This window comes from Mesocricetus auratus, unplaced genomic scaffold, assembly GCF_017639785.1.
Source record: "Mesocricetus auratus isolate SY011 unplaced genomic scaffold, BCM_Maur_2.0 Super-Scaffold_6730, whole genome shotgun sequence".
Taxonomy (NCBI): domain Eukaryota; kingdom Metazoa; phylum Chordata; class Mammalia; order Rodentia; family Cricetidae; genus Mesocricetus; species Mesocricetus auratus.
Window position 1 is genome coordinate 15,505,509 of NW_024429184.1, and position 21,200 is coordinate 15,526,708.

The following is a 21,200-nucleotide window of genomic DNA, read 5'->3' on the forward strand; positions in this document are numbered from 1 at the left end:
AGAAGTACTGGTGTTGGGTGATGGTGGCGCACACCTTTAATCCCAGCAATTGGCAGACAGAGACAGGTGGATCTCTGTGAGTTTGAGACCAGCCTGGTCTACAGAGTGAGTTTCAGGACAGCCTCCAAAGTCACAGAGAAACCCTGTCTCGAAAAACAAAAAACAACCAAAGAGAAGAAAAGGAAAAAAGAATAAGAACACTTGTGTTTTCATAGTTTATGCAGCCAGCTAACGGGCTAGTTAGGACAACAGCTTAGTAACCTAGTAACTTGGCAAACACAAAGCACCCACCAGCTGGAACATCTACTGTTCCACGTAAAATAAAATGAGCAGCTCCAATTGTTTGCTTTGCCTCACCCAGCAAATTAAATGTCACAGTAATTAGGAGGGAGGGTTATGTGCAAGAACACCTAGGACAGTCATTTTGGAAGAGTAGTTTTGTCTCTAATCATTAAGTAGTACTTTAGACTCTTGTCAGAATACTCATTTGACAGTTGGCTTTCATTGGGTAGAATTAGCCTTTCTTGGGTATTATGCCTTCAGAGTGGGCATCATGGGACAGTTTGCATGGTCAGGTGACTCCACTGAAGTGTACCCACATCAGAAGATTCTTGATGGGCCGACTGCTGAGCCTCAGAGGGCAACACGGCTCCCATCACATCCTGGGTTCCTAGTTCAAGTTCCAAATATTGCAGTTCTTCCTCAAACCTGAGCACTGGGGTCAGAGTCCACAAGGTGAAACTTAACGTTGCTACTGGAAAGTTTAAAGTGCTCCATAAAACAAGCCCCTCCCTGCTCTTTTGTAGCCCCCCTCCCATCCCTTTTTTCTTACTCATCTCATGTCTTACAAAGTAGCCCAGATTGGCTTCCAGCTCAGGATCTTCGGTCCTCCTACCTCAGCCTTTTAAGTGCTTGGATTACATGCTACATGGCATGTAGACAAGTTCCCTAGGTCAAACATCTCTTGTTCTGATTTTTGTCTTTGTAAGTGAAGGGTGTGGGTGAGGGCAGATGGGAGATAGATAGGCAGAGGAAGTGTTTTCATGTTTGTGGCAGGGCCATAGTGCTGAAAGGGGGGTGGCATCTACAGGGGTTGGGGCTTATGTGAAGTCTTTCCAGAAGAGGAGACACTTGGCCGGGTTTTGAAGCCTGGGTAGGAGTCTGGGCAAGAGGGAAAGGAAGTTGAGGCCCAGGAGCTGACCTAAGGACATGGATCCACTCATGCTCGTGCTTTGACACCAGCAAGGGTCAGGGAGAGTGGTTTAAAAAGCAGGACTAGAGACAGGCACACCACTGTGACCACGTCTCAGATGCCAGACAGACGAGGCTCATCCAGGGAAGAGCTGGTGGGGTCGAGCCACAGAGGCAGGGAAGCTCAAGGGTGAACCAGCAGGCTTAGGAGGTGCTGTCGAGGAGTGGGAGCAGCAGGGCATCAGGGCATCTGGATGAGTTGTTCCCTAACATGACTGAGCTAGGGAACAAACCAGGAAACGCAGGTTTGCAGGAGGACATGAGTTCAGCTTGGGACATTGACTTTCAAGTGCCTTGGGAAGTCTGGGTATTTGCAGTCCTTTAAGACCCAGCATTTAGATGCAGACCAGATCTTAGAGGTAGAGTTTCCTCCTAAGCATCTTTGTCTTTCCAAGGGACCGTGTCACGTGAGGGCAAAGGCATGCTCTTTGAAGATGTGATCTTGAATCTTGGGGAAGTAATTTTCTCTCTCTAGGTATATGTCTCTCTTTTTGTAAAATGATGGAGTTAACAAGACAGATGATTCTCTACCCAAATTTTCTAACAGTCTACTCTGTTGGGATTACTTGTGAGTATACCAAGTATTTTTTTTAGTACTTTTACACTAATAATTAAAGAGTTGATATTTGTTTATCTTTTTGATGAAAATTGTATTCCAGTGTGCCGGTGAGAGAAACGGATGGCGTCTGGTCAGCCTGCTGGAATTTCATCACTTGATACACCAGTGAGGGTGTCATGCAGGGAGTTACAGCCTCTGTACTAAGCAACAGTGCTTTCAACTGAAAAGTTGTTTTTCTGCTTTGTAGTTATTCCAGGTATAAGCAGTAAGTTTTAATTTTTGTATCATTAGGAGCTGTATTTTAAGAAACTCTCAACTAAAAAAAGGCAAGCCATGGAGAAGAATGGGAATAACCGAAAGCTGCGGGTTTGTGTTGCCACCTGCAACCGCGCAGATTACTCCAAACTGGCCCCGATCATGTTCGGCATTAAGACGGAGCCTGCCTTCTTTGAGCTGGACGTGGTGGTGCTGGGCTCCCACCTGATAGACGACTACGGGTGAGACTGCCACGTTTTCTTGCTCTTGGTCCAGCAGTGTGCCTGGGAGGGTGTCGGGACCTCCTGTCACACCCCAGCTCTTTCTTGGTCTCTGTGTATCTTGGGGAACTCGGGAAGCATCTCAGAGTCTGCTAGTTCAGTTATAAGTCAGGGTAAAAACCAACATGGCGATGAAGGCTGTCACAGTGGTGCTGTTTGATAATTGACAGCTGGAAGTATTGTTACTTATTACTACACTCAGAGAAAACACTGTGCGTATGTGTGTGCAATTGTATATATAAAATTGGATTATAATAACATGGCTTCATGGCATAATTTTTTGGTTTTGGGGTTTGAACTAACCCTGTGTTTTAACGTGAAGGGCGCCCTTATTTTACCCTGAGGTGTAAGTTCTAATAGCAGTTCTTCAAAATGATTTATGGAACTGAGTGTATTGGTGTGTGCCTGTAATTTTAGTACTTGTGAAGCAGAGGCAGGAGGATTGCTTTGAGTTTGAGTCCTGCCCAGATTACATAGTGGGGCTGCATAGTAAGACCCTGTCTCCAAACAGACAAAACGGCAACAAAATCAACCCTGGTTTACAGGCCAATCACATATAAAGTATATATGAAACAAGATTTACAAAGCTCTAATTTATTTTAGGGTAAATTAAAATGGTATATTCCCAAGATGGTTAACTTATGTGTGTGACATGAAGGTCTGCGCTGTAAATAGGGTATATCTGAAAACTGAAGGGTAATCTGAGAGAGCAGTGAATACACCAGGAAGGAGCCTTGGCTTTGCTCTCTGCACATATTTAGCGCACCCTTGTGGTGTGAAAATGTTCATGCAGCCTCCAGAGACTTGGAACATGGGGTATGAAAGAAGCTAGTGCTCAGTCAAACTCATTCTCAAACGACTTTAAAGGCAGAGTGGAATGAATGGCAAGAGCAGTGAGCAGAACACCTGCTGTCTCCTAAACTCCATGTGGCAGCTTGCTGTAAGACACAGTTAAGCAGTGAGTAGAACATCTGCTGTCCTAAACTCCATGTGGCAGCTTGCTGTAAGACACAGTTAAGGAGCGGGGAGGAGGGTATAGGTACCTCCATAGATTTTTTTTAATTGAAATGAGTCTGACTGTCTAAGGCAGTCACTTGAGTGGCAGGACATTTGTTTGTAGGTTCTCTTTTGTGATAAAGCTGGGGCAGGAAGCCTGGCTTCTGGGAAGGAGGCTCTCTCCAGGAAGTGGTAGTCACTGCAGCAACTGAGGTAGAAAGATAATATTTGATGGTGAGACTACTGAGTAAGAAAATCAACTAGTGCTTATGTTGTTGCGTTTATTTACTTATTTTGAGGCAAAGTCTCTCCATGTAGCCTAGTCTAACCTGGAAATCACTAGGTAGTCCAGGCTAGACTTGAACTTGTGATCCTCCTGTATCTGCCTCCCAAATAGTGGGATGCATCACCATGCCACCTTTTATTTTCCCTAGGCTTTGTGGCTGAGGCTGGTTCCCAGCTCTTGGAATTAACTGATCCTTCTGCCTCGGCTTGCCAAATAGGTGGGACTTAGGGACATTCCTATGCCTGGCTTGTATAATTTACATTTATAAGACACCTTTAATCCCAGCACTTGGGAAGCAGGAGCAGGCAGATCTCTGTGAGTTCAAGACCAGCTTAGTTTACAAAGGGAGTTCCATGATAGCCAGGATTGTAACATAGAGAAACTCTGTATTGAAAAGCCAAAACAAACACACAAGAAACCCAACCAATATGTACTGGTGAAATGATTCTTCAAAAAGCCCAGTGACCTGAGTTCAATACCTGGAGCCTACATAAAGGTGGAATAAATCAGCAGTAAAAAATGCTACTTTCTATTTAAACTTGCACAGTCCCAAGTTTATGTTGGTTCACCTTAAGAGTGAACCAACTTAATGGTTAATCTGAGGGGATAAGAAGTCAGTAGAAACTATGCTTCAGACTTTGAATTTGGATTTTTCCTGGGCTAGAAATATTCAGTAAGGAACTCCAGATGCAAAGGCACACAGACTAGCCTGGGCTTACCATCCCTCCAGCGCTCTGCCCGTACTGTGTTTCTAAGCCAGGGTGTTTGGTAGGATAGTGGATAAGGTGCACTTTTCCCTTGTTTTGTTTGTGTTGGGACATTTCCTCATTTTGTAGCATGGCTGGCTGAGGGCTGGTGTGGACCAGGCTAGTGTGAGCTTGCAACAGTCCTTCTGCCTCTGCTTTCCAAATGTTGTGATAGCAGGCAGACGTTGACTAAGAACAGCCTGAATGCATTTTCAGTGTATGATAACTTTAATTTACAGTGGGATTGTGAGGATTTACTCTTGCCTGGGATTGTTTTCAGTCAGCATTCTCAGATTTTCCAAGAGTTGAATGCGAGGAGCTGAAGAGGTGGCTCATGGATTAGGGGCACTTGTTAGGAGTGACCAGACTCAACCCAGGATCCACATGTGGCCCGCAACCATCTGTAACTCCAGATCTCAGCGACATGGGTACCAGGCACACACAGGGTGCACAGACACACATTCAGGCAGAATAGTCACACACGTAAATTTAAAAAGTGAATCTAAAAATTGTACAGGGTTGAGTGTGAAAAGAAATGAAGTGAGTATAGGCAGCATGCTGTAGATTGACTTACTCTGTCAGCAGGTAGTTCCTACACACAGGAACTGTGCACAGCGCAAGAAAACAAAGTCCCTGCCCGCATAGAACCTTCCCCGTGGGGGAAATTGATGATCTACAGAGAAGTGAGAAAATGCAGAGAAAATACAAAAGCTAAAGGGATCATTTTATGTATCATTTTCTTGCACCATAAAATAAATGTATGGCCTGTAGTGCTGGGAGGCTTTAGGAGTAAATATTCAACTTACATTACAAAATACTTTTTGAGAAAAACAAGTACAGTTTCTATGAGTTTCAGAACAGCTCATATGAGGTCAGTTCTCCCACAACTATCCCTGACAAGCTCTGAAAAAATATTCTTAAAATATTAGATGTCATGGTGCAGGCCTGTAATCCCATCTACTCTCAAAATGTAGGAAGGAGGATTTTAAGTTCAGGATTACTTAGACATCTTAGTGAGACCTGTCTCACAATAAGAAATAAAACCAGCCTTTGGGGTATAGTGCAGTGATATAGTGCGGTACTTACTTATCATTCAGGAGGCCCCGGGCTCAGTCCCTAGTCTGTCTGTCTGTCTGTCTGTCTGTCTGTCTGTCTGTCTGTCTGTCTCTCTCTCTCTCTCTCTCTCTCACACACACACACACACACACGCACACACACACGCACACGCACGGCAGAGGGGTGAGAAACAATCACTCATTCAATCACAAAAAGACAACTAGGAACGAAATCACTGGAAATTAAACACAGTACTTGTCAGGAAGCTGAGTCAGTTCACTGCAGACATTTGCATACCCATGCTTATTATCACACCATTCACAATAGACAGTTAATGGAACCAGCCTGGATCTGACCAGTAGATGAATAGATAATGGAAATGTGGTGTGCAAGACGGTGGATTTAATCAGCCATAAAAAAATGAAATGATGACTCAGAAAAATGGATGGAACTGCTGAGAATTATCTTAAGTAAAATAAGCCAGATTCAGAAAGACAGACTAGACAGCCTGTTTGCTTTCTCACGCAGAATATAGTTCTAAATTAATACATAAGCTCATATATGTTATATACATAGACTCAAAAGTAGAAAGTGGACTGCAGGGAGGATGAATCTCGATGGGAGAGGGACAGGAGAGGGCCAGGGACTCTATGTGACAGGAAAGCAGAAGGAACTACCAGGGACTGGGGAGGAGGAAGGGTGAGGGCCGTAAGGACAGACCACAGCATGTGTCAAATGCGATGACCCCATTACTTTTTTGCATACTAATTAAAGATTAATTACAAATTAGAAGAAATGTATAGTATAGTGCTATTTCAGGCATCCTGGTTCCCTGCCTTTTAATTAATTAATTAATTAACTAATTTTGGGTTAAAAAAAAGAGCTTTGTTTAACCTCTCTCCCCTTTAAAATGTCGATTTTGTCTTTAAAAAAATAGGCGAGTGATAAAAAGTAAAAGGCCTGATCATTATTAAAAGTTGGATTTCTTTCTACCCAAAAGAAAATGTCTCCCTCGATATTTTTTCCCTCCTGGTTCTGCCTGGGAGAGGCACAGCTGAGCCTTCCAAGGGAGGCTTTATCTCGATCTGGGCAATAGCTACTGACTGTGTAACAGTATGAATCAGGTAGAAGTACACTTATGGGCTTTGCTCTTTATTAGTAGTTATTTGTTTTAGCAAGCAAAAATGTAAACTGGTATCTCCCTTGAGGGCTAGTATCACTGCTTTCATTTGTAAAAACATGTGTCCTTGTTGCTCCTGCTTTAGAAACACATATCGCATGATTGAGCAAGATGACTTTGACATTAACACCAGGCTACACACGATCGTTAGAGGGGAAGATGAAGCAGCCATGGTAGAGTCAGTAGGCTTAGCTCTAGTGAAGCTACCAGATGTCCTTAATCGCCTGAAGCCTGACATCATGATTGTTCATGGAGACCGATTTGATGCCCTTGCCCTGGCTACATCTGCTGCCTTGATGAACATCCGAATCCTTCACATTGAAGGAGGAGAGGTCAGTGGGACTATTGATGACTCTATCAGACATGCCATAACAAAGCTGGCTCATTACCATGTGTGCTGCACCAGGAGTGCGGAACAACACCTGATATCCATGTGTGAGGACCACGACCGCATCCTCTTGGCTGGCTGCCCTTCCTATGACAAACTGCTCTCAGCCAAGAACAAAGACTATATGAGCATCATTCGGATGTGGCTAGGTATGTATGTCAAACTTATTCAGGCTAATGGTTGTTTTTGTCAGAAAGTGTTGGGTATATTTCAGTCTTTGGAAACTCGTGGATACAATAATTCCATTAGAGACCAGATAGCTAAGATTTTACTTCACAGTTCTTGCTTTGTGGTATGTCTTTACCTCCAAGGTTCTCTATAAAACAGGAACACTGAATTGATTTTAAAATCCATGCTGTGTTTGTACATGTGGAATGCTTTTACTCCACTAAATATTTTAGTGAGTAATATTCACAAGGATAGTTCTTTAACAGTTTTTAAAAAGATTTATTTACTATGTATACAGTGTTCTGTCTGCATTGTATCCCTGCAGTTCAGAAGAGGGCACCAGATCTCATTATAGATGGTTGTGAGCCATCATGTGGTTGCTGGGAATTGAACTCAGGACCTCTGGAAGACCAGCTAGTGTTCTTAACCACTGAGCCATCTCTCCAACCCCCTCGATTAATTTTTTGAACATTAATTTTATTATTGTGTGTATACATGTTCAAAATGTGATGTACGTATGTATGGAGGTCAAAGGACAAACTTCTGGAGTCACACAATGATCTAGGGATTGAACCCAGGTCAACAGACTTAAGCACTTTAACCTGCTGGCCTTCCATTTTCACTTTCTTTTCTTTTTCTTTTTCCCTTTTTGAGACAGGATCTAGTGTAGTCTGGTCTTGAACTTGTTATATATCTCAGGATAACCTTGAACTCTTGACCCTCCTGCATCTACCTTCTAAGTGCTAGGACAATAGGCACATTGTACCATACCTGTCTGTGAGCGCAGTTCTTTCTTTATCAAGAAATGGGGGAAAGGAGGAGATGGCTCACTGGGTCAGATGTTTGGCATACAAGCATGAAGACCCGGGTTTGATCCCTAAGAACCCACATCAAAAAGCCAGCTGTAGAGGTGTGCCTTTGCCCTAGCCTGGTGTGGGGGGTGGGGTGGGGGTAGTCGGAAAGCTATTGAGTCCAGCTGGATTGGTCAGCTCTGGATTTGGTGAGAGAGACTGTCTCGAGGGGAGATGGAGAGCAACGGAGGGAGAAGTTGCCCTCTGGCCTCCACGGGTGCACACGCATGCACGTGTGCTACAGGCATCGGTGTTACCGGAGGTATGCGGTAAACTGTGTGGGATGTGACTCATCCCTGGAAAAGCTCTAGTAGTGGAAAGGCTAGAAAGTAGGTAAAAGTAATTTGTTATATTATTTTCCGGTGTGAACTTAGGGTACTTTTCCTTTTTTCTTGGTTTTTCAAGACAGAGTTTGTCTGTATAACAGCCCTGACTGTCCTGGAACTCACTCTGTAGACCAGGCTGGTTTCCGTCTCAGAGATTCCCCCTGCTTCTGCCTCCTGAGTGCTGAGATTAGAGGATACCCCACCACTCAACGGCATTTTGTTTTTCAGTATGGAAAATTGTCATTTTACTTTTGTGTGTGCACACGTGTCTGTGGAGGCCAGAGGTTGATGTTCAGGGTTTTCCTGTGTTGCTTATTATTTGAAACGTGGCCTCTCACTGAAACTGCAACTGACTGTCTAGGCAACAAGCCCCAGAGCGTCCCACGTCCCTCCACCTCAGTGCTGGGATTATGGGCGAATAGTGACATACCTGCTTTTTGTTGTTGTTGTTTTGAGACGGGGTCTGCTATGCAGACATAGCTGGCCTAGAACTTGTTATGCAGTCTTGAACTTACAGAGCTCCTCCTTCCTGTGCCTTCTTTCTGAGTCCTGTAATAAAAGGTATGTGTCACCATGCCTGGCTCAAACCTGTGTGTTTTTTGTTTTTGTTTGTTTGTTTGTTTCTTACCTTTTTTAAATGTGGGTTCTAGGGATCTGAACACTGGTCCTCATGCTTGCACACCAAGCAGTTTACCAACTGAGTCATCTCTCCAGCCCCCGTTTTTACTTTGTATGTGTGCATTGCAGTACCCTCAGAGGTCAGAGGACTCTTTGTGGAAGTCGATTCTTTCACCTTGTGGACCCCTGGGCTCAGGCTGAGGTGTCAGGCTCAGTAGCATGCACCTTTACCCACTGAGCTTCTTGATGAGCCCAAATTAGCTACATTTTTCACTAGACATATTACAATAGAAAGGGAATTGATCCATTTTATAAGTGTCTTATCCTTGGATAGATGTGCAGCCATCAAGGATCTCATCTAGATAGTGCTGATAGAGTGAACTTGTCTCTTTTCTCCTTTCATGGGTTTTGAGTAAATACTCCTCCATTCTGCTCTGATCATACCATTGGCTTTCCCTTTATCATGGAAAATATGTCTATTAGAAACTAATGAATAAAAAGTAACTATAAGAAAGCAAGAGTGCAGAGCCAGCGAGATGGCCCGGCGGGACCAGGGTCTGCCCCTGCCAGTGCAGCCCCAACAGCCCACGTAAGGTAGAGGAGACCTGGCTCCACAGAACTGCCCTCTGACCTCCCCATGTACACAGTGGCATGTCCACTCCCCCACATCAGGCCCACAAAAGAATACTAATTTTTTAAAAATCAAAGAAACACTGCAATAAGATTATAAGTACAAACTTAAAGCCCTATTTGACCATTTATACTTCATTATGGAAAGAGCAAAACCTGGATTTCGGGTTTTTATATTTATTTCTTTATTTTTAGGCATAGCCTTGCTATATAGCTCTAGTTATCCTGCTAGTCTCAAAGTTGTGGCATTCCTGCCACATTCTCCCATGCTGGGCTTCAAGTGTGCACACAACATCCAGCTTCTTGTTTTATTTTTAAACTGGCTAAAAAGAAAACCACAAGTCAGTGAACCAAAACTGTATCTAGCAACAATAAATTTTGTACAAATGAAACAATTTTCTTCTCTCCTAGCAACTTGTTTTGTTTTTATTCTGTTAACAGGAAAGTAAAATTGTGCAGGTCACGTATAACATGCAGTTCTACCGCCTGAGCATTAATATGATCCCGTGAAAATATTAGTAACAGTAGATATCAGTCTTCGCTGCCTGGGATAGATGGCTCAATGGCTTGAGCTTTCTTTCTCAGAATTAAAAAACAAAACAAAACAACAACAAACAAAAAATACCTAGTCAGGATTGGTGGCACATGCCTGTAATCCTAGCACTTTGGAGAAGATCAGGAGTTCAAGGTAATCTTTAGCTATATTGAGTTCAAGGCCAACCTGGAATATATTAGACCCTTGTCTCCAAAAAAAAAAAAAAAAGAAAAGAAAAGAAAAGAAAGAAAGCAAGCTGGTGAGATGGCTCAGCTGTTAAGAGCACTTGACCCCCGGTCTGAGTTTGATGTCTGCAGTAACCCATATGATGGAAGGAGATTACTGCAAGTTATCTTCTACAGGCCATAATGTGCATATGACCCTCACTAATACTGATAATACATGAAACAAAGTTTTAAAAAATTACAAATTAGAAGGTAAATGAAAAGTAGAAATCACTCATGGAGTAATCTGCTAGACTTCTTCCTGAGGCTTCTGCTTACTACTTATCAATAAATTGTACAGAATGATCCGTAACGTGGGACTAGAGAAGCTCTTTAACATCCCGACCCTCAGGGCTAAGGACGTGACTGGTGATGTGATTAGTAAAGTCTGGGTTTAATTCCCAGATCCATGGGTGTGTGGGGGGGGGAGGGGGGTCCTCTGGATCTCAAAGAAACTCCTCTGAAAAGCCCAGAGATCAGAGACTTGCCTTCTAAATGTTTTCAAGTAACAGGTAGAAAAGAATGAAGATGAAGGATGCAGGGTGAGGAGATCCTGAGAGGAGACTGTGTCCTTTGTAGCTTACCGTCTTCATAGACATCTGTGCTCTGGCTGCTGCTGTAGGGATAGCATCTTCATGTTACAGCCCCATGTGTTGCCGCTGTGGTTTAGAGTGTAGCTGTGCACTGTATTACCTTATCAGGTATGGTATAGGCACTTAGATTATCTGCACTTACATTAGCTCATCCTTTAGACTTCTGCTAGTCGTCATAGGAACTGCTCTCTCCCTTTTCACTTTTGAAAATGTGTTCCAGGCCAGCCAAGACTACATAGTGAGACCCTGCCTCAAAAAACAAACAACAACAGCAAGAAGAGTGTTAACTAATGAAGCCCTGTGGTTCGGCTTTCTTTAAACAGGTGATGATGTAAAATGTAAAGATTACATTGTTGCACTGCAGCACCCTGTGACCACTGACATTAAGCATTCCATAAAGATGTTTGAATTAACACTGGATGCACTTATCTCATTTAACAAGAGGACCCTAGTTCTGTTTCCAAACATTGATGCAGGTAATGAAACTTAAAAATGAAATTATGCCATCTGCCTTTCCAAACTTTAATTTCTGTTACTTGCCTCTTCTTGTGACTGTAGCCTTCTCTTGCCCATCTTGTCACTGAAGGCCCTTCGGAAATGCATCCCAGCCCAAGGTTACCTATCTCACGGTAGATCAAAATGCTGTGTTGTTTTAGCCAACTCTAGTAGAAACAAAGGAAGTAAACATTTTGTAAGAATCTCACTGATCTGCAGTTTGCTCTCATGCTTATTTACTCGTCTTTTCTCTCTAGTTTTCACTGAAAACAAACTCTAGGGGCTGTGAGACACACACATTAGAGGCTAAGTGTCCTCAGGCAAGTAATGATGCTGCTAGCTGCAGTAAGATCACCTTTATTGTTGATTTTTGTTTTCTTTCCTGTTTATGTTAGCTATGCTTCAAAGTATAATCTTGAGCTTAAATGGTTTGGATCTGAAGTCCCCAGCCTGTCAATCCTCAAGCCTGCTGTAGCTGGTCACCTGCCTAATAGCTGTGAACTTTAGTGCTGAGTGAGAGCTGAGGCGAGTGAGGGGGTGTGAGATACAGAAGACAGATGTCAGGGGAGGGCCGACACTAAAGGATTGTCAAGTCCTGGTTGTTATAGCTGGCATTACTCCTGCAGAGCTCTTAGGAGTCTCCTGGTAACAGAGTGGGACCTGTTCTTTGAAATGCTAAGATAGTATCCTCTTACTCCAAAAGAACCTTTCTGTTAGAAGAAACAGGACTCTCAACCCAGATTTTGACAGGTAATACATCAGTATTTCTTTATAGTTCTTTTGGACACTTTAAGTTCTGTATAGGTACCTCCTAGTGATGTGTTCCATTTGTAGTAACTTTCTGGAATGTGTACACTTTAGAATTAGAGATAGTTTTCTTCTATTTAAAAAAAATGGACCCTGATGAGTAATGTGGTATGCATTTGTAATCACAGCTACTCAGAGCCAAAGGAAAGGATCCCTTGGGACACCAACCCAAAGAAAAGGGCACTCTGATTTAAAGGAAAAGTCCTTTAATTACTTTTCCTTTACTTTCATGTCCCTGCACATGCCTCTGCTGTCCATGGAGCATCTGAACTTTGTCAGTGCCTGGCTCGGTGCTCCTGTGTGCCTGCAGTTCTCGGGAGGTGGACTCTTGGGAAGACTAGACTAGTGCTTGTGGCTTAGGCTTCAAACCAGAGAGGAGACCTCCCAGAACTCCATATTCTCCTGTAATTGTAGATGAGGGTTGGCATTTAGGGAGGGAGGTGACCAATTATCTTCTAGGGAGTTGGAATCCTGAGCCGTCTTGCCGCACAAAAGTTTTAAAAACAGCTTCTGGTGGCTGATGACTTCTGTCCATTGGTGAGTGTTGTATGGTCAGGTGAACCACTTGTCCTCTTACGGCTAGAAGAGAATGAATAGAACAGCAGAGGCCTGGTGTGGTTGCACTCACCTGTAATCCTAGCAGTTAGGAGGCAGAGGCAGAGGATCAAAAGTTCCTGGCCAGGGCTGGAGAAGAGGCTCAAGGGTCAAATGCTTGTGCTTTTCTTTAGAGGATTTGGGTTTGTTTCTGAGCACACATGTTGAGCAGCTCACAACTTCCTATAGTTACAGTTCCAAAGTGGATCCATCCAACCCCTCTGGCTTCCATAAGCACCTTCATGTACAGGAACATACCCCACAGAGTCACCCATATATACACATAAGTAAAAAGGAATAAAACTAAAGTTTTTTTTATTCTAAGGGGAAAATTTCAGGTCAACTTGGTCTACATAGTAAGACCTTGTTTTAAAAAATGAAGGAATTGGGACTGGAGAGGTGGCTCAGGGGTTAAAAGTGTTCCGCTTATGCAGTGTAGCTGGGTTAAAAGTGTTCTGCTTATGCAGTGTAGCTGGGTTAAAAGTGTTCTGCTTATGCAGTGTAGCTGGGTTAAAAGTGTTCTGCTTATGCAGTGTAGCTGGCTTTTGTTCCCATACGGCAGCTCACAGTGGTCTCTATTCCAATTCCAAGGGGATTTGATGTTCTCTTGGCCTCCATGGGCTTCAGCATGTATGAAGTACACATGAACTTGCACAGGCAGACACATACACATACATAAGTTAAGAAGTCTCTTTTAGAAATTTCTACCCCTCAAAACTAAGGAAGAAGCTGGGGAGATGGCTCAGTAGTTAAGAGCTAGCCATGTAAAAGTGGGCAGGAGTTTAGGTTCATTGTGCAGAGTAGATGCCTGCGGGGCATGGTGGCCTCCTTGTGATTCCAGCCTTGGAAGACAGAGATGTGAGAACACACACACACACACACACACACACACACACACACACACACACACACACACACACACAAGAAAAGAAGACAGGGGAGGGAGAGAGATTAATTTTTTTCTCATATCTTTAAATTGTTTTAAAGTGCTGTATTTTGAAATACCAACTGTGGTATCCTACCCTATCCTGCCTTGGAGTGTAGTTCACAAAGGCGGGAGTTTGTATTCGTGAAAATGTGAGCAGAGTGAAGCAAAGCTACTCTGATCGGCTCATGTATGGAGTCTGTGACCTTCCTGCTAAGAAACTGCTGGCTTGCCAAGTGTTGGTGGCTCACACCTTTAGTCCTAGCACTAGAGAGGCAGAGGCAGGCTGGTCTCTGAGTTTGAGGCCAGCCTGGTCTATAGAGTGAGTTCCAGGACAGCAAGGGCTGTTTCACAGAGAAACCCTGTCTCGAAAAAACCAAACCCAAACAAACAAACAAACAAACCCTAAGCTGCTGGCTTGTTTTTAGCCTCTTAATTAAGGTGCAAGTTTATACTGAGGTGTTAATAAGACATACTTACTTTGCTAAGCTCTGTTTGAAGCCCTCAGCTGCTACCGTGTGAGCTTAGATGAGATGCAGAGCTGACCACACATGTCATGTGCTGCTCATGAAAACCCCAGCACCAAAAGAACGGAAAGACGAGTGAGGGAGGGAGTGATCCAAGTGACTGTTTTCCCAATAACTGGTATGAGGATTGGGTATACTTGCCAATAAAATGTCTCGTTCATTAAATGGCTGCATTCAATCATTCGATCTTTCATTTCACAGGGAGCAAGGAGATGGTTCGAGTGATGCGGAAGAAGGGTGTTGAGCATCATCCCAATTTTCGTGCAGTCAAGCATGTCCCATTTGACCAGTTTATACAGCTGGTTGCCCATGCTGGCTGTATGATTGGCAATAGCAGCTGTGGAGTTCGAGAGGTTGGCGCTTTTGGAACACCTGTGATCAACCTGGGAACACGCCAGATAGGAAGAGAAACAGGTGTTTACCTTTGCTTGTCTCTCAGCTGACAGCATCCCTGTAGCCCTGTGATGGACTGGTGCTGATCACATTCTTAAAATTCACTTGTTTTCATTTTTTGAGAACTTCACAGATGAGTACTGTATTTACATCATTTCTATCCCTCTTCCCTTTCCATCTCCTCCCGTTTCCCCCACTCCCTCTCAAGTTCATGACTTCTTCTGATTTATTGTTACACACACACACACACACACACACACACACACACAGAGGATCCATTTGCTGTTGCTTGTTTGTATGTGGTTGGGGCTGACCACTTGGGATCAGATAACCTGTCAAGGAAAACTGATTCTCTTTATGTACTTAGGTATATCTGGCTATATGTTTGTGAACAAGTAGGTGAGTGACGTGAATGACCAATTGTAGCTTAATATTTATAAATAACACAAATGATTGCCACATTAGCCGGGCGTTGGTGGCGCACGCCTTTAATCCCAGTACTTGGGAGGCAGAGGCAGGTGGATCTCTGTGAGTTCGAGGCCAGCCTGGTCTACAGAGCAAGTTCCAGCCCAGGCTCCAAAATAATACAGAGAAACCCTGTCTCGAAAAAAACAAAACAAAACAAAAAAAATGATTGCCACATTCATAGCTCTATTTGCATTTTATTTCTTTGTAAAATCAATTAGAACTAAATGGTTCATAATTATGGTCTTTGGCCCTGTTTAAGAGAGACTGTAGTTGAATGTGTCTTGAGTGTATGAATGGTAGTCTGTATTCTGAGCCTGGTGAGTGTCCTTGCAGTGACAGTCCTAAGTAATGAAAGTGTAAGTAGGCTTATTAATGCATATGCTAGCTGATCTAGGTATGGTATTAGTATTATTTGGGCTCTAATGTTGTATATGTGCAAATATGTATCCATAGCTATTGGGAAAGTGCATGTCATTAATGGAAAAAGAATTGGACTAGAACTAAGGAGATTGGTTCTAGCTCTGCTGTTTCTTCCATTCTTTTTCATTGCTACCCTATGATTCCATTATCTTTATGTCATTCCCAGACTATTCCTTTACTTCCTGTTTTATAGGGAAAAGAGAAATCCAGGATAGAAATTCTTTCAGATTTGCTAAGAAAATACAGGGGGCTGGAGAGATGGCTCAGAGGTTAGGAGCACTGGCTGTTCTTCCAGAGGACCCGGGTTAAATTCCCAGCATCCACATGGCAGCTCACAACTGTCTGTAACTCCATTTCCAGGGGATTTGACACCTCACACCAGTGCACATAAACTAAATTTAAAAAGGAAAGCAAAGAAAACACTGTGTGAGGCACTGGATATGCAGTACCAGACTAAGGAGCTAAGGATACAGCACAGTTGGTAGAGTCACCCAGCATGCATGAAGCCTGGGTTCCGTTCCCAGCACCACGGCATGATGGTGCATTCCTGTAATCCTAGCAGTTGGAAAAGGGATCAGAAGTTCAAGGTGTCCTTGGCCAAATAGCAAGCTCAAAGCCAGCATATGCTATGTGAAACCCTGCCTTTGAGGAAGCAATCGAAAGAGCTCTCAGTGTCTCCTGGTGGGAGGAAAGCTTTAGGAAAAGGAGTGAGGAAGCCCAAATTACCGGAAGAAAGGGTGCTTTGGCTCTAGCTAGCATCCAAAAGAAACAGAAAAGGAGGAAAAGGGAAGTTATGCTTTTCTGAATCAGAACTCAGAAGGACAGGCAGACCCAACAGAACTTCGTGGCAGTTTGTAGGGACTGCCAAGTGTTGAACTCTTGTATAATTGACATTTCAGTAGGGTAGGGAAGATAAGCAAGCAGCCCAAAAGGAAGCTAATAGGATCTCTAGGTGCCATGTAGACTGTATTGCAAGGTAATGGGGTGGGCTACATTAATGCTAAGAAAGGCCTCTTTAAAAGATGACACTTAGAGCTGAGAGCAGTCAGAAGCCGATGACACACCCATGCCAGGGCCATAAGGTACAAACGATCTTGATACTGGAGAAACAGAAGGGTCAGCCTGATTGTAAACTATTAGCTAAGAAGTAGTCGAGAGCCAGGTGTGATGGCACCCTCCTTGGAGGCAGAGGCAGGAGGATCTCTGTGGGCTGAGACCAACTTATTTTTCATAGCAAGCTCCAGGACCCCCAGAACTACATAGAGATACCCCCTTTCTCCCTCCACCCAAAAAACAAGAGCCCCCCTCCCTCCGCAATAGGGTCTCTTTATGGAGCGCTGGCTTTCCGGGAACTTGCTGTGTAGACCAGGGTGGCCTCAAATTCAGTAATCCACATGCTTCTGTCTCCTAAGTCTGAGATTAAAGGCATGAGCTACCACCCCAACTGAGACAGATTTTTATAAGTTAAAATATTTATGCCCTACTTTGCTTTCTTTTGCTCTGGCAAATCCTTGGGGGTGGAGGGGGTTTATTTCCTCTTACAGCTTATAGTTTATCATGAAGGGAAGCTGGGCAGAAACTCAAGATAGGAATCTGGAGGCAGGAACTGAAGCAGATGCCATGGAAGAAAACTACTGTTTGCTCCTTATGGCTTCAGTTTGCCTTCTTATATATACACCCTAGGACCTCCTGCCCAAGAGGGGAACCTCAATTAAGAAAATGTGTCCATAAGATCAGGCTATAGGTAAGCATGCAGGACATTTTCTTAATTAGTGATCAATGGGGAAGGGCCCAGGCCATTGTGGGCTGGTGGTCCTGGGTTCTATGAGAAAGCAGGCTGAGCAAGCCAGTAAGCAGCACCCTCCATGGCCTCTGCATCAGCTCCTGCCTCTCTAGGTTCTTGTCCTGCGTGAGTTCCTGTCCTGACCCCTGTAGTGATGAACTGTGACCTGGAAGCATCAGCTGAATAAACCCTTTCCTCCCAAGTTGCTTTGGTCATGGTGTTTCCTCGCAGCAATAGAGACCCAGAGAAAGACAGTGGTGTACTAAAGATAGAGACGTTGCATTTGGGTTGTGTTACCAAGTTTACTAGTGCCTGCAAGCAGCAAATGGAGGAGGAGAACCAATGGCAAGGCTTAGACTTTGTACTGAGCAGGAGGGTTACTTTCATGACGTGGGACCCTGAAGGAAAGCCAGCTTGGGGAAGGAGTGTAAGAGTTTTCTTGTTGCCATGTTGGATCATCAAAGCCGATAGATAAGACAAGGAGCTGGGCTGTGTCAGGGAAACTTAGAGATGGAGGTAATTTGAGAACTGGTGGTTGTAGATGGTGTGTAGTGGGCATCGCCTCACTTGCTGTAACAGAGACCCCTACACAGCAGGAAGTTGGGTTTTTCTTTCTTCCCGGTGTGGCAGCTCCACTGCCATAAAAATCAGCCTGTGTTCTTGGTGGTGCTCTAGCCTTTATTTTGGCCTCGTCTGTATTTAGCCATTTGGAGGAAAGGAAGGAGGGGTTAACTGGTTAGTTGTAACCATTTCCTCTCACATCCATCATAACCTAGTCATCACAGGCTACATCTAGTTGCAAGGGAAGTGAAGAATAGCTTTTGGGTAGACAATCATATCCCTGGGTAAAATTTCCATCGCTAGTACTACAAAAAAAAAAAAAAAAGACATTGAGCATAATAGTCTTCTGCTATAGATGGTATTTAAAACCAGGGAACTAACGACATTACCCAGAGAGAATGTCTAAATAGGGCAGGAAATGCAGCCCAGGAAAGTGTTCAACAGTGAAGTAGAGGCCAGAAAAGCAAAGCAAAAAGGAACATTCAGTGATGTCATAGGAAAGCCAGAAGACTGATATCATTAGAGTCCAGAAGGAAGCCACTTCCAGGAGAGGCTGTTGAAAGCTGCTGTGGGCCCAAGTAAGAGCACAGGCCTGGAGACACATGCCTGTAGTCCCAGAACTCTGAGATGGATTTGGCAGTGTGGTCTCTGTGCTTCCTGTCACTGCACTTCTGTAAGTGTGTGTGCCACACCAAGATCCCTGCATATTTCCTGCTCATCTCTTCCCTATGCACAAAATCTCTACTCCTCCTGCCTCTTCTGGGACCTGCCCGCTCCAGTCAGCCCTTCTCTTGTGTAGGTGTCCAACTTCTTCAAACATGCTTGCTCTCCCATTTTGGGAAAGGCTTTCTCCTTTGGCCCCTCATTTCTCTCCAGCCACCTCTCTTCTGTTCCTCTTAGCCAAGCCTGTTGGATATCTGGTTGTTCATGATGTTCTCTCTCACTGGCCAAGAGAAAATATCTGCCTGATGACTGGCCAGCCCTATGTGGCTGCTGACTGCCTAGTTGAGAATGGAGTTGGTAGGTAGGAAAACAGTTTGTCAGTGTTAGATTAATTCACCCTACCCAGGTATGGTGGCATGCACCTGTGATCTTATCACTTAGGGGAGACTCGGGAAGTGCCACAGGTTAGAAGCCAGCCAGGTCAACATAGTAAGACCGTATCTCTTAAACCAAACCCAAGCAAACATTCACCTGTCTGATTTCATTAAGAGACCTCTGCTTAAGGAAGTCTTACCAGGTGTACTTTTGGTCTGTTGCATTTTGGACTCAATTATGAATCCGACACACTGCTATTTGTTTTACTTTGGACAGTCACACTTCAAGTCATTCTAACATGTCTGTGGATTTATTTAGGGGAGAATGTTCTTCATGTGCGGGATGCTGACACCCAAGATAAAATATTACAAGCGCTCCACCTTCAGTTTGGTAAACAGTACCCTTGGTGAGTATACAGCCTTTCATTTTGGAGTGGATAAAAGGGGAGCTACCTCAGGCACCAAGGGAATCTTGGTCCATCACCGTTTACCCATCTTAACAGGGAAGACAAGGATGTCACACTCCTCAGTGCTCTGCCCAGGTTCCATGGAGAAGCTATAAAGAAGTGAGGGGCCAAAGGAGAGAGCCTTTCCCCAAACAGGAGAGCCTGAGCATGTTTGATGAAGAAGTTTTAAAGTCGATGAGAAATTTCAAAAGTTGTCCCTTTAATTACAATAGTACTACCCCTACAGTGTGTTTCTCTGGTGTAATTTGACTATATATTAGAAAATAATGTATCTGATTTTCTTTAAAACTTAATTTTGGCTGCTCTACCTTCTATTTCAATATGATTATTTCTCAAACATAAAGAAAAACACTTCTAAAATAGCAAAACCCAAACAAAGACAGAAAACCCCAAATTCAGATACTAAGTTACAATGTTGTTAAAAGGTCCAGATGTTCATATATTTAGTTCTATGTAATTATGAATTATGGGATTGTTGCTGTTTTGGTTTTGGTTTTGTGACAGAATCTCTCTATTGTATAGCCCTGGCTGTCCTAGAACTCACTATGTAAGCCAGGCTGACCAGAAACTCAGAAAGATCCCTCTACCTCCCAAGTGCTGGGATTAAAGTATGTCAGCATGCTCGACTGTAGCTTTTGGATTTATTGTTTTGTTTTGTTTTTTTGACAAAAAATAAATTTGTGGTGGAATTTATCATATATACATTACATTTTAACACACACTGTGGAGATGTTTCAGTGTGTGTGTGTGTGTGTTGCAAGACACTGAAGTCAGAGCCTCATGCATGCCAGGAAAGTGCTCTACCACAAGTACCAGTCCTCCAGCCCAGAGAGGTTATTTTAAAAAGTACAAATTGAGTGGGGCGGTGGTGTCGCACGCCTTTAATCCCAGCACTTGGCAGACAGAGGTAGGTGGATCTCTGTGAGTTCGAGACCAGCCTAGTCTACAAGAGCTAGTTCCAGAACAGCCTCCAAAACCACAGAGAAACCTTGTCTCGAAAAAAACAAAACAAAACAACAACAAAAAGTACAAATTATTTCTACTTGAAGACTCCAATTCCAATGCCCTTGGTATCATCTGCCATGTATGGCAAAACCATGTCACTGAATTGACTTTTTTGATATTACAGCTCAAAGATATATGGGGATGGAAATGCTGTTCCAAGGATTTTAAAGTTTCTCAAATCTATTGACCTCCAAGAGCCACTACAGAAGAAATTCTGCTTCCCTCCTGTGAAGGAGAACATCTCTCAAGATATTGACCATATTCTTGAAACTCTGAGTGCCTTGGCTGTTGATCTTGGAGGAACAAACCTCAGAGTGGGGATAGTTAGCATGAAGGTAAAGTCACTGCAAAGCACTTAATGTCTCACATGAGTGATTGCTTCTTTTTTTAACAGTCTTGGCTGTCCTGGAACTCTCTTTGTAGACCAGGCTGACCTCAGACTCACAGAGACCCACTTGCCTCTGCCTCCAGAGTGCTTAGACTAAAGGCATGTGCCACCACTTCCCTGATGAGTGATTGATTTTTTTTTTTATGTGTAAGTAGAAGGTAGAACTAGAAAACACAACAGTATTGAAATTAGGTAATTCTATTAACCTGCAAAGAGGAATTATGACCTAGATTTAGATTGAACTAATGAACTAGATTTAGATTGCCCACTGTTGACCACAAGCCTAAGAGAGTGTTCCTCAGTGGCTGTGGGGTTTTCATTGTTCCGGCAACCTTGTGTTGGGATGGATTCTCAGGAATTCACTTAGGCCCTCCACACACAGCCACT

General features: G+C 43.6%; 1 protein-coding gene across 3 annotated transcripts in view; it reads left to right on the plus strand.

The window, feature by feature from the left end:
* Nucleotides 1–21,200, plus strand: part of Gne (glucosamine (UDP-N-acetyl)-2-epimerase/N-acetylmannosamine kinase) — a 53,825-nt gene that overhangs the window by 22,925 nt on the left and 9,700 nt on the right. For 2 of the 3 annotated variants that reach the window (XM_040739188.1, XM_005078763.4), the window contains exons 2-7: nt 2,102–2,307; nt 6,696–7,147; nt 11,267–11,419; nt 14,493–14,705; nt 19,273–19,360; nt 20,550–20,760. In XM_040739188.1, the coding sequence (XP_040595122.1) occupies nt 2,102–2,307; nt 6,696–7,147; nt 11,267–11,419; nt 14,493–14,705; nt 19,273–19,360; nt 20,550–20,760 (1,323 nt within the window). The remainder of the gene's footprint in view (nt 1–2,101; nt 2,308–6,695; nt 7,148–11,266; nt 11,420–14,492; nt 14,706–19,272; nt 19,361–20,549; nt 20,761–21,200) is intronic. The other variant, XM_040739203.1, reaches the window with a different exon arrangement.